General features: G+C 37.2%; 1 protein-coding gene and 1 long non-coding RNA gene across 2 annotated transcripts; one reads left to right on the top strand and one right to left on the bottom strand.

The window, feature by feature from the left end:
• Nucleotides 1-2,245: 2,245 nt before the first annotated feature.
• LOC130469115 (uncharacterized) lies at nt 2,246-3,055 on the bottom strand. The gene is made up of 2 exons (XR_008929489.1): nt 2,947-3,055; nt 2,246-2,659 (listed from the first exon to the last, which is right to left on the bottom strand). It is a non-coding gene; the product is annotated as an uncharacterized lncRNA (long non-coding RNA).
• Nucleotides 3,056-5,035: 1,980 nt separating this feature from the next.
• Nucleotides 5,036-8,694, top strand: LOC110788370 (probable serine/threonine-protein kinase PIX13). The gene is made up of 6 exons (XM_021993003.2): nt 5,036-5,294; nt 5,447-5,802; nt 6,967-7,102; nt 7,178-7,320; nt 7,815-7,938; nt 8,072-8,694. The coding sequence occupies exons 1-6, from the start codon at nt 5,213-5,215 to the stop codon at nt 8,512-8,514; spliced, it is 1,284 nt and encodes a 427-aa protein (XP_021848695.1). The 5' UTR covers nt 5,036-5,212; the 3' UTR covers nt 8,515-8,694.
• The last annotated feature ends 5,646 nt before the right edge of the window (nt 8,695-14,340 follow it).

The raw sequence follows: 14,340 nt of genomic DNA, 5'->3' as shown, positions 1-14,340 counted from the left end.
GGAAAATAATTCCGGAAACGGAAATATTAAATATTTGTTCGAAACGGAAATTAATTCCGGAATCGGAAATATTAAATATTGTTCGTATCGGAAATAGATTCCGGAAATGGAAATTTAATCGGAAGCGTATCGTACGAATTAGCATCGGACGAGGCTTGCCGGACGAAGGCCCAGCACGAAGCCGGGGCCATCGCCCAGCAAGCATGCGCGCCACAAAGCCCAGCCAAGGCAGCGGCCAGGCCTACCGCAAGGCAGGCCCAGCGCGCGCCAAGAGGCCACGGCTGCGTGGGCCGTGCTGCGCGGGCTGCTGCTCGCACGCATGGGCAGCCCTTGTGGCTGCCGTGTGTGTGTGAGTTTGTGCTCATGCATGATTCCTGAATCTGCAAGAGTCAGTGTATGATTAAATGTCTATTCCTAATTGGATAAATTAATTAAATAGAATTCATGGAGGATTCTAATTCCAATTAATTCGCATCCTACTAGGATTACGATTCCTTTTCCATAACTCTATAAATAAAGGCCTAGGGGTCATAATTTATACACAAGTTTCAAAGTATTCAAAAGTGAGTTTTTTTGAGAGAAAATTAAAACACATCTTGCTCATAAAAGTGCCGAATTTTCTAGTACCTTAAGGGCGGTTCTAGTTGGTCAATCTTAAGGCGGATCCGGACGTGCTGTGGACTATCTACGGAGGGACGACACTTGGAGTCCTAAAGACTTGTTCTTGTTCGGTTCGGGCGCAGCTAGGGAGGGCACGCAACAAAGAGTATGCATCTAAATTATGCTATATGATTATGTGTAAATAATATGTTTCCTGGGTTAATGGTTGTTTCCGCATGATCTATGTAAATGTCATATGTATCATAACCTAACACTTCGCGACGGGAGCAAATGTCTCATTATAATCCAACCCTTCCTCCTGATGATTCCCTAAACATACCAATCGAGCCTTCAGTCTCAACAAATTCCCATCCTCATCACGCTTCTCAGTATACACCCATTTACTCCCCAGTGCTTTCTTCCCTTCCGGTAAATTTTCCAACGTCCATGTCCCCTGTTCCTCCAACGCGTCGATTTCAGCAGCCATTGCCTGACGCCACCCCTCATGCTGCATCGCTTGTTTAAAACTCTTAGGAACTTGCCCTTCTTGCAATGCTGCTATATAATGCCTGTGCTTTGACGAAAAACGCTCATAATTAACAAAATATGTGATAGGATAAGGAGTACCTGAGAGTGATGACGCCGTAGGTGTTTTGTCGGAAGTACTATATTTTTCCCGTATTGTATGTATCACACGGTCTTTCAGCTTTGTCGACGGAAACTTCACACGCTTCCCCCTTCCTAACTCCGTATCCTCCACACACTGCCTTGTCTCACTCTCGTCACTACCCGTCGTCTCCTCTACACCTGTCTGTGAGGAGACGACGTCTGAATCCACTCGACTAGGTGTTTCATGTTGTTGTTCCTCCCTCACAGGCGACGACACTCCCCTGTCGTCACCACTGGTCAATGACACCCCCTCATCAGCTCCCGGAAGCGACAACACTCCCTCAGTATCACCTGTAGGCGGCGACACCCCAGCAGTATCACCTGCAGGCGACGACACGGTCTCAGGACCCGTAGTCCCACTCTCATCCAAACTCCAATGGTCAAGCCCCCCATGACCATCATGCACCGGTGGAAACACATTCGATTCATCTACAAAAGGAAACGTCCCTTCATGAAACTTGACATCCCGTGAGACGAAGAACTCATGTGTCTCTAGATCATAAAGTTGCCATCCCTTCCTGCCAAACGGATAACCCAAAAACACACATCGGCGACTCCGAGACTCAAACTTATCCCCTTTACACCGGAGATTATATGCATAACACAGACACCCAAACACGCGGATAGGCACATACGATGGTGGTTTACCAAACAACATCTCATAAGGTGTTTTATTGTCAAGGATCGGGGTAGGTGTATGGTTTATCATGTAACAGGCGGCCAAAATACATTCCCCCCAAAATTTTATTGGAAGATTTCCTTGAAAACGTAACGCCCTCCCAACATTCAAAATATGTTGGTGTTTTCTCTCGACTCTCCCATTTTGTTGAGGCGTCCCAACACACGACGACTCAAACAGAATCCCATGTTGACGAAAATAATTTTGTAAGCAATTGAATTCAGTACCATTATCACTGCGTACTACTCGAAGGGATCTATTAAACTGACACTTAATCATGGCAACAAAATTAAGAAATGTCGATGCAACTTCCATTTTATTATTCAGTAAATAAATCCACACACCTCTAGAATAATCGTCAACAATGGTAAAAAAATACTTTGCCCCACAAGACGAGGGAGTCTTGTAGGGTCCCCATAAATCAAGATGAACCAATTCAAATGTGCGACTAGCACGACTAACACTAACTGGAAAACTCTCCCTACATTGTCTCGCCCGCGGACATACATCACAAATTGTTTTATTCTTCCTAATCTTATGACTCACATGAGGAAGTAACTGCAACACTTTTTCCGACGGATGCCCCATCCGTTGATGCCACAAGTCGACCACACACTCCACTGCTAGCACACGAACCTTTGGAGCCCCACGGAAAAAATATAGTCCTTCCTGTCGATCACCTACGCCAATCACCATCCTCGTCGAGCGGTCCTGAAGAACACACATTTTGTTAGTAAATTGAGCAGCACAATGTAATTCGTCACTTAATTGAGTTACAGAAATTAAATTGCAGTTCAATTTAGGCACAAATAGAACATTATCGAGCACGAAACCATCCTCCAAGACCACCGAACCATATTGGTTTGAATTTGCAGGTTGACCGTCCGGCAACACAACCTGTTGATTTCTTGATGTCTTGATATTTCTCAGGATTGAAATATCACCCGTCACATGACGTGATGCCCCACTGTCAACAATCCAACGTAAATCAAGATTACCTTGCAACTTGGTTGAAGGTCGTGACAAGATGTCAACTATTTGCTGGACTTGCTCCTTCGTCACCCCAACAAGCTCATGATTGGTTGTCGTCACTGCACCATGCGATCCTTCTCCACTCGTCACAATGGTTGTCGCCCCTCCTGTGGCATTGCTCACGGCATTGGCACGAGCGACACCACCGGTCGACGACGCTGCCCCGCGAGCTACTCTGCCTCCTCTAATCGACGTCCTGCCTCCTCGACCAGGCCCTCGTCCACCTCGTTTCTTCTCATCCCACCATTCAGGAAATCCAATCAGCTGATAACAAGTTTCTTCCTCATGACCCTCACGATTGCAATGACCACAAAATCTGCCACTGACATCTCCCGACCTCGACCGAGCCTTAGTCTCGACCTTGAACGCCATGACACTCTCCGGACCTCTCGCAGCCTTGGCGCGCATGGTCTCGGTATTCATAACCGTCTGGTACGCCTCGTCGAGTCCTGGCAACGGCGATCGTGCTAACAGTTGTGCACGAATGGCTTCATAGTGATCATCCAGGCCAATTAGGAAATAGTGCAGACGATCTTCATCGTGAATGTCCCCCACCTGCTTCGCTATATTACACGTACAACCCGCACATACACACCTGGGAACTCGTGCATACTGTACGTACTCCTTCCATACCTTCGACAAGCGGCCATAGTACTCCATGACGCCCTCAGACGTGCCCTGCTTGCAACCACTCAGAGCCATCTTAATATGGCAGACCCTGGTGCCCGACACGACGCAGTACCGCGTCCTCAAATGACTCCACAACTCGTGAGCAATATCAAAGTCCTCCAGATTCGAACGCAAACTCTCGTCAATGGTGTTTGTGATCCAAGACACCACCATCGAATTGACCGCAATCCAATGTTTCATCTTCGTCTCGTCCGTAATGGGCTCCTTCACAGACCCATCAAGAAAACCAAATTTGAATTTTGAAATCATCGAGCGACGAACGGCTTTGGCCCATTCATCGTAGTTCGATGCTCCTCTCAGTTTCACAGGGGTGATAACAATACCGGGGCCGTCGCCTGACCCGAGATAGTAGTCTAGGTCGACGGCGGCGGCGATGACCTTTGGTGGTGCCTCCTCATCGGAACTCATGGTGATACTTAAGGAATTGTTAACTCCTAATCTCAATACTCAACAAGCGAAGAAAGTCGCTGTTCTCAATACTCGGCTACACTCTCTCAAATTTCTTGCGGAAAAAAAAATCTAGGGTTTTTAACCTAGGCTCATGATACCATGTCAAATATTGGGCAATCTCGTATCATTCTCATTAATAACATACGTATATATAGTACAACTCAGTTACCTAAACCCTAGGTACACATTAGGTAACTCACCATAGTTAGGACTCTACAGAATATTCACAGAATAATATCTAATATCTTAACATATCTTAACATATCTTAACAAAGTGTCTTATTGGATCAGAACTCTGCATGGGTCAATCCGTCCGAGATAACAGGTTAGACACTTCGAGAGCAGAGGCGGAGATAGGGGGGGCGGCCGCCCCCCAACAATTTTAAAAATTCCTAATATATAGTAATAAATACTAAAATATATCACTAAATACTAATTGTCTCAATGGTTATTTGCCACTGTTTGCCACTAGGCCAAGGCATTGCTTGGTGTATAATATATGAACTTATTAGGCAATTGTATAACCAACACAAGTTGGTCAAGTTGGTGGAAACTTATCCCGTGGCTTGGAGGTTATACAGCCGACTTCTATACTAATTAAGACTGAGATTCTATGTACAATAAGTCTTAAGTTCGAATTTCCACCCTCATATGTAATTTGTATTTGTCTTGTACCTCATTCCCACACAAAACTTTAGATAGATTTTTATACGAGTTATGATTATGATGACCCGATGTGATACAGCATACGAAGTGTAATTTTAGTCATCGTAATCACACAGTGATAGTGAAAAGGACAAATATGCTAAAATTAATATTTCCTTGAAATTATAAAACGCCTAATACAAAATGGAGTTGACCGAAAAATAAAGGTGAGAGTATTTCAACCGTATATAGTCAGGAAATGGACAAACTTCACAGTTCACACCAATACTGTACCTGGGAGAGTCGGAGGTCGAAGAATTTTCAACATAGTTTCTCCATTTTCTCTCTCCTCCGTGATAGCCACCACCAATGTTGCTCAACTAAGATGACCAACGAGATTATATTTTGAAGCCAAATTCTTCAGAAAAAACATAAACGGGTTTAGAAATGGGTAATTTGATGGGCTGCTTTGGATTGTCCGCTACGCCTGATTTACTCCCTGAAGAAATTCTCACACCTACTTCTTCAGGTGCTCTTTTCTTTTTCTTCTGCAAAATGGTTTCATTTATTAGTGGGTGTGTAATAGTTGTTGCAATTTTAGTTTCTAAAACTTTTTTCCTTGGAATTTGAAGTTAATTGACTTAATTCCTTATATTTTTGTATGAATATCCAATTATCCAGGAATATCTGTTAGAAATTCATCAGGTAAAGGGTATTCATCAAGTAAAGGGTATTCAGAGAGCAGTAGTTCAGGAAACAGTGGGTTTTCCTTTGGAGATCAGCTGAGTTTTGGGGAAACATCTCCCAGTGGAGAATTACTGGAAAAACCCAATTTAAGGATTTTTAGTTTTGCGGAACTAAAGAATGCTACAAAGAATTTCAAGACTGAAACACTTCTGGGCGAAGGAGGATTTGGGAGGGTGTACAAGGGTTGGATCGATGAGAAGGCTAATGTGTATTCTAAGAGTGGGGTTAAAATTGCGGTGGCGATTAAGAAGTTGAACTCTGAGAGTATGCAGGGTTTTGAAGAATGGCAGGTAATCAATTGATTTCGTTCTGCATTTTATCGGTTTATGATATTTTCAAAGAATGGTACTTCGTATTAGTTTAGGAATTTATGACAAAATCACGTGTTTGATGGTGTTAATATGTTTTGCTGATGCTTAATATTTTAACTTTTAGCATTTTATGGTTGTATACATTAGTCAGTAGGAGTTTTAGATGCTTCCGTTGGGAATCAGCAAGCAGCCAAGCATTGTTGTTGAGGGTGTGTGACGGACCGCTAGGTTGTGATAATGCTTCAATGTTTTAATCTTTATATTTGATTCAAATCATTCAATAATTGTGTTTTAGCTAGCAATTGTTCAATTGTAAAAGGTTTTAAGAGGTGTAGGTTAAAAGTTGTAGTTAGGACTTCTATGCCAAATAGAAATTAGAAAGGTACCTCTTGGATAGTTGGTGGGTTAATGGAGAGGCAGTTAGTATTGTCCCACCCTCTTTTGTGACTTTGGTTCTTTATGCATGTTGTTGCTGTGGCTTGTTTTCTCAAGTTGCATTTTTATAAAACACTTAGTTGCATTTCTTAATCTTGACGACTTTGATTCAATTTCATTGTCGTCAGTAGTTGAACAAAAGCTAAGACCTTGGTATCACCATTTGGAAGGTGGGGACTGGGGAGTACCGGAACCTCTGATCAGGGTTAATGTTTGACAATTTCAAGATATTGAATGGCTAACGTCTTGCTGTTTAGTTACATATATGTCGTAAGTCTGTAAACTGATCATGAAAGTGACCATCCTTTACTACTGATAACTGTTCTTTTGAAATACTAAATAAACCAAGATGGTTGAGCTACTCTGATATGCCAATTTTGCCCAATTTTCACAATGGAGTAGAAGAGATCCGGAAAGACTTTCTGCTTTAAATCAACCATCATATAACTGAAATGTCTCATGTAGTATTTCAACTGATGCTGCTATTGTGCTACCTTTTGTCTGTCAATCTGGATTTAAAGAATGGAATAGAAAATTTTACAATTATATATTTTTTCATAAGCTCTGCATTAATCCTGCTGTTGAATAGACATGATCAGCAGGAACATCATCGTAATGCATTGGTCTTTCTTCATAGTTGAATTATCTGACAGGAAAACCTTCCTATTGGGGCCGTGTCTTATTTGCTGCTTCTGCTTATAAATGCAGTCAGAGGTGAACTTCTTGGGAAGGTTGTCCCACCCCAACCTTGTTAAGTTGTTGGGATATTGTTGGGAGGATAAAGAATTGCTTCTTGTGTATGAATACTTGCCGAAAGGAAGCTTGGAAAACCATCTATTCAGAAGTAAGTTTTTGAAATGATGATTGTCGACAATATTGCACTTTAAAAAAAAATGCTAAGCTATCTCTTAATATGTAGGGAATACCTCCATGGAACCACTCAGCTGGGACAGGCGTATGAGCATAGCTTTGGGAGTAGCTCGAGGCCTGGCTTTTCTGCATAATTCAGACAAGCAAGTGATATATAGAGATTTTAAGGCCTCAAATATACTTCTTGATGTGGTATTGTGAACGATAATATGCTGTTTTCTTGATTTTAGTCTGGCTTCTGTGGTAACATGTTTAGATGTTCGGTAGTAATTACTAGCAAATGACAACAAGGAAAGAAGCATGCAACTTATAGTTATGACCTCATTGCTTAGGCCGTCTTTCATTAGAAAACATCTTATCTTAAATCTCCTCTACTGATGAGAAAATTTGAAATATTTTGTTTTGAACTATATGCCATGGATTTCTGCACACAAATGATGTGACAACAAGGAAAGAAGCATGCAACTTATAGTTATGACCTCATTGCTTAGGCCGTCTTTCATTAGAAAACATCTTATCTTAAATCTCCTCTACTGATGAGAAAATTAGAAATATTTTGTTTTGAACTATATGCCATGGATTTCTGCACACAAATGATGTGAACTATATTGTCCAGTTACTTTTTTTTTTCTTCAGAAAATTGCTTGTCATGCTCTTTCATCTGTTCCCTTTTACCCTGAACACAGAATTATGATGCAAAGATATCAGATTTCGGTTTAGCTAAACTGGGACCATCTGGTGGAAACTCGCATGTGACAACCAGAGTCATGGGAACATTCGGGTATGCTGCTCCAGAGTATGTTGCAACAGGTAATGTTTTCACACATGACAAATGTTAGAAGCAATGAATGAATGAGGGTAAAGACTAAAGACCGGCTTATACTAAAACTTAGTTGTAAAAGTTGAGCTGAACAAAGCCTGATTGGTACCCAATGTTTTTCAGGTCACTTGTATGTGAATAGTGATGTATATGGATTCGGAGTTGTGCTGCTTGAAATGTTAACTGGATGTCGAGCAGTTGATTTGAACCGACCAAAAGGACAGCAAAATCTTGTAGAATGGACGGGGCCTTATCTTTCAAACAAGAAAAAGCTGAGAATCATCATGGATGCACGGCTTGAGGGTCAATATTCACTCAAGGCAGCGTTTGAGTTGGCTCAACTCACTGTAAAATGTCTCCGGGTAGATCATAAAGCCCGCCCCAACATGAAGGAGGCAGTACAAGTGCTACAAAAAGTTGAAGCCGTCAAGGTCAAGAAAGAAAACAGAGCACACAGTGGAGCAGCTAACAACAAAAACTCTGATAATTTTCGTCGTTCTCCTTACCATCCGCAGCACCATGACCCAAGGACAAGAATGGAATCTCAGTCACCACAGGTGCGGTAAAACTGCACAATATAATCTAAGGATTAAGACAGGTTTTTTTCATGAATTCCCAAAATACATGATGGTGATATCTTGTTTATGAGCGATTTTTGTTAATGATGGTGTCAAATTATGTTGTAAATTGTTCGGTATAATGAATATGTTGATTATCTATGTGATAAAGTCACTTGCCTTGCTTTATCTTCAAGCTTCATCTTAATTGATTGCTAGAAGTTTAGGTTATTTAATTTGGTTGTCTGTCTAGTTCAGCTTAATTTTCTATAAACGGTGGATATTTCAGTTGGACGACATTATTTGATACTGTAACCTCTATGGTCGTACCTATTGTAATTCATGTAAACTGGTTGATTAGTCGGGAGAAGAAAAAAAGTTAGAATTTTGTGGTTCTCTGTTTGCATAAAAATAGCATGACAGAGAAGAAAGCAAGGGCAACTGCCGCAACTTAAATGTTGATTACAATGATTGATGCAATTTAGATTCCAAAAGTGTTAAAACTTTGTGTAACCAACTATGATTATTTGAGTAGGGCTACGAGTTATAGTGACGTGCCGTTTAGAAAGAGCACCAAATTAATAACGTAAAGATTGGTGGTTGAGATTACATGCAACTAAAAGGAAGTAGTCCGTATTTATTTAGTCAATCTCCTTAACAACAGAATGTAGTATCTATGATATGAGTAGAGCAGTAATGTGTGTAGTTGGCAGTGATAATGATCGGTTGTATTAGCATGATCACTATAACTAGCTGCTGTATCATAGGAGGATCCATCTGTACGGTGTATCCATGAAAATGTGACTAGGACAGCAACCGGGTCATGTGCATACTTCAACTTATTCTATGGAGCGAGGGTATATACCTACGCGCGGATGGTGCATGGGCCTGCACGTAGATCTATGTGCACCTGCACCAAAACGCAAAAAATAACAAAAAGAACATAAGAAACTAAACAGAAAGAACATACTAGAGTAAACGAAAAGAATATTAACCAAAAGCTGAAAAGAACACTAATGTTAAAAAACTAAAGAAAATGTACAAAATTGAAAATAACATATTCTCTCTCCTAATACACTATAAAAAGAACAACTATTTTGCAAAAAGAACATCAAGTGAAAAATGCAACAGAAAAACAAAACGAAAATATTATCGATAATATTAAAAAAAAAATTAAAAAAAAGTAAAAAAAAAGTTAAAAAGAACACAAAATAATTAAAAAAAAGAACAACAAATTTTTTAGAAAACACAACAAAATCAAAAGAAAAATAAAATAACAAAAACTCAAAAAAATTTAAGAAAAAGACAACAAAAAAAAGAACAAGAGAACAAAACACATGAAAATGAACAACATTTTTTTTTTCCTTATCAAAAAAAAGAACAGAATGAAAGGGACGAAAAGAACAACAAATCTATGTTCTTTTATTAGTTGTATTTGTTCTTTTCAAACCACTTAGTGTTCTAATTAAAAAGACAAAAACGACGATATTTTGATGCACTTAAAACTAGATCTATATTTTTGTTTAAATGTATTTTTGTTCTTATCCAACACATCAGATTTATGTTCTTTTATTACGTGTTATTTGTTCTATTCAAACGATTTTATGATCTAATTAAAAAAAGACGAAACGACGATTTTTTGATGCACTTAAAACTAAATCTATATTTAAAAAAAAAAAAATTTGTTCTTTTACCACGAATTAGACTATGTTCTTTTTTAAGTGTTATGTGTTCTTTTCAAACCATTATATGTTCTTTTTTAACAATTTAATCTATGTACGTTGATATAAAAGAACAAACTATGTTGATTTAAAAGAACAAACTATGTTGATGCCACAGTAAAAGTAAAGTTGTGAAAAGAACATTACAATTTGAAAAGAACATTAGAGGAAAGAACAAGGAAACGTACCTAAACACTTGATCAACATTTATCAGGAGCATCAATATCTTTTAATAAATCTTCAAAAATTGATCTCAATCCTCGGAAAATATCACGCTCTCCAGATATTCTCTTGCTTCGAAAACTAGCCAAATTGAACTAGTGTTTTTCTTAATTCACTCATTTTTCGACAAAGGAGAAACATTCAGAAGGAATTTTAGAGAGAGAATAAGGAGAAAATATATTTTTTACTCTTTCACTCACCATCTCACTCTTTCTCTCTCAAAAAATCTCTCTTATGTTGAGAGAATATAAATCTTCTCCTCTTTCTCTCTCTAAAATGTATTTATAAAATGACTAATGGTTGTGATTCATAAGTACAATTATTATATATATAGTTGCTGAAAAATAGAAAATGAAAAAATAGGAAGTAGAATCAAAGAATAACAGAGAAGGAGAAAAGAAAAATTCTTAAAGAGTGCATAATGAGAACTATGCACGTGTTTTTATTTTGTTCTTTTAACTGAATATTATAAAAAGAACAAATGAAAAGACTAAAAGAACAAATAGAGAGACTAAAAGAACAAGTCAAGTACCTTGTTCAACAATAATATATGATTCGGAATCATCATTTTCATCATTCTGTTATGAATTATCAAGCACATTATTCATAATATCTGAAAAAATAATAGGTTAACATGTATAAAACCAAGAAAAAGAACGCAACCAAAAGAACAAAGGATAAATAAAAAGTAAGAAGAAAAATAACACAATAAAATAAAAAGAACAAGTTATGAAACCCAAATGAAATTGAAAATAATAAAAAAGAAGAACACAATAGAATGAAAGAACAAATTATGAAACGCAAATGGTCTATTTTTCTACTATAATGAAACTGTTCTTTTAATACGAGCATAAAGAAAATGTTCTTTTAATACGAGTATATGTTCTTTTAATACGTAAAACTGTTCTTTTCTGGAAAAAAATCGTAATTACATAATCCAAATCTTCAAAATCAGCGATTTCAACGAAATCAGCGTGTTGTTACATAATTTGATTCATAAAATCATCAAAACCATCAAAACTCGATTATTACAAAAACAAACTCATCAAAATAATCAAAATCATCAAACACACGATTATTAAAAAAATCAAAATCATCAAAACCTAGAATTTATTGTTTCAAAATTGGAAAATTACCTCCCAAAATCTGATTATCAGCTGCAAAATTCAGATTTGAAGAAGAAGAATCGATTTAATTTTATATTGAAGCAGAAAAATCAACGAATTTTTGGGAGTTTTCACTACTTTATCTCTCTAAGAACCATTTTAGAAAACCTAGTTCATATTTTCTCTCTCCTCTTCACAATTTGAGTTCAAAAAATAAAATCTAGAAGAATATATATCGCAAGAAGAAAGCAAATCGAATAAAAAACGCGAAAAACAGAGCTGAAAAGAACATAGCCTTTAATGTTCTTTTGTTCTAAGGTATTGTTCTTTTGTTCAAGGAAAATGTTATTTTATTCCCGGAATTTAATGAAACACGCGCGTTTTATGTGTTTTATATGTCGTTTTGTTTCTGGTGCACCTAGAACACGGTGCACACGCCTGCACCATCAAATTTGCGCTAGTATTTGATGATTTACCAAGAAAGGAGGGGAACTGCCACTGGAAAAGTGGAAAGTGACCAGGCACAAGTGGAAGTCTCAATTATACATACATGCACCAATTTCACATTCGTCCATGCTGATTAATTAGGGTACGGGTATATCTGTTGGTAAGGGACTAGGATTAGACCTCTCAAAAATCGAACCGACACGAACCCGACCCGACCCCAAAATACTGGGTCTTGAATAAGATTTTGTGACCCGTAACCCAATTTTATCCGAACTCGAGCAACCAGAAAAGTAATGGGTCAAAACCCGACCGAACCCGTTTTGGACCCGAGCGATTGAAAATCATTGTATTTATAGTTGAATTTATGAGAAAATTTATGCATAATAAACACGTTATTTTTAATATTGTTGTCTGTAATATGATTTTAATTTGAATTGTACACCATATTATGGTTGAATTTGACTAAATATAAACCTTTGTAGGAAAATTTGTTAATTTGTGCCTATATTTTGTATATTTATCACCTAAATTAATGAAAATATAACGCGCATCTTAAAATCTCTCAACCCATTGAGTCGACCCGAACCCGAACCGAAAGTTTTGGATTTTAAACAAGCATTTGTAAACCCGAACCTATTCAACCCGAACCCGAAAATAATTATTTACAACCCGATCTGACCTACCCGTTTGACAGGTCTAACCAGGACCATACCAAGATGGTAAAAACACCTACTCAAAGCTCAACTGGGCTTGGATTTCAAAGACAACACCATAAGATTAGCCAATCACCTTGATATATTTTGTCCTATATACAAAGTATAACTCTGGAGCTTGTTCACCCGATTCTACTCAAGTGGAGTCCGTTTGAATTTATGAAAACCCAATAATTAATGCAAGTATCAAAATATTTTCTCAACACCTAAAATCAACGATATGACTATATGAGTATTGGTTACTACAAGTGCATTGTTTGAGTTAATCATCATATTAACTACAAATGCGTTGACAACATGCTTATAGGCAGACACTAGTATAGAACCCGTGCAATTGCACGGTTTTATAAAGTTATACTGATATTTTAAATAAAATCATTCAAATGAGTGATGGTAAAAATCCGAATTGTGCATATCACACGTAGTAAATAATTAACAAATTATAGTTTTTATGACTATTTGCAACACACATTATTAATCTTTCACATTTTACTATTTCAAAGATCATATTTACTCTAATTTTTGTTTCGTATCACACATTATGTATAGGTTTTAATAGATTAGTTTGAAGATACAACCTCCACATTATGTTCCTGTAAAAAAAAGTGTATTAGAATCAAATTAAAAACAAAATCTTACTTTGAACGTAACGCATTATTTTGAGTATAGTTTTGTAAGTTATAGGAATTACCTCCACGGTAGGATTGACATCCATAAATAGGTTGATCAATTGCTCATCGTCACTAATTTTAAGCACAATGTATTTTTCCTAGTTTTTTTCAAGATTGTACTTAGAAATTTGAATCTTAAACAAAAAGCTTTCATTTAAGAGCATATTGAATTCTTCGGGAAATGAATCATTTTTATTATCCTAAAAAACAAAATATACAATGTAAGGGTATGTTAGTATAGGATGGGAAATTGGTACTTGGTTAGTAAATTATTTACAAGTACACGATAATATAAAGATGCTACCAAAAATATCTTACCCAAAACATGTCTTATTTTAAAATAAGAAATAAATTACCTTGCGCGACTTATTTTTTAAATCCATTGAAGATAATTGAAGTATTTCAAAAATTTCTCGATAAAAAATGATAAAGGTTGCAAATCTATTGTCGTCTTCCACTGTTACGGTGACCTTGTACCTGATACAACATCATTCAGTATTTGTTAAATACTAAAATAATTTGTGTTTCGTACAAAAACAATTACACACTAATTGTTTCTATAGAAAATATTCCTTGGTGGTGCAGATTTAACATGTGAATCACACTTTGAGCACCAAAACGTTCCACCTCCTTCACAATCAACTTTCTTGTTACAAAGTTTGCATGAATTATAATACTGTTTGGTTTCATTTTCTATAGAAATAATGGACGCAAGTACCACGCAATAACATTCCTGCAAAATTTATAAAAATAGTAACTACGCAATAACATTATTCCTATTCGGTAATATTCAAATATAAAGTAAATGGAATTGTTTGCAATAACATATATTGTAACACCCTAATAATTCCTTGCTTTTATAAAACCATTTTCCAACTTAAAATAAAGGAATCACTAAAGTATTACCGCCACCGTGATAACGGTTAAGGCTAGTACCAGAATTACGCAACGGAAT

This window comes from Spinacia oleracea, chromosome 3, assembly GCF_020520425.1.
Source record: "Spinacia oleracea cultivar Varoflay chromosome 3, BTI_SOV_V1, whole genome shotgun sequence".
Classification (NCBI taxonomy): domain Eukaryota; kingdom Viridiplantae; phylum Streptophyta; class Magnoliopsida; order Caryophyllales; family Amaranthaceae; genus Spinacia; species Spinacia oleracea.
The sequence above is the reverse complement of the archived record's forward strand: the minus strand, read 5'-3'. Positions and strand labels throughout refer to the sequence as shown.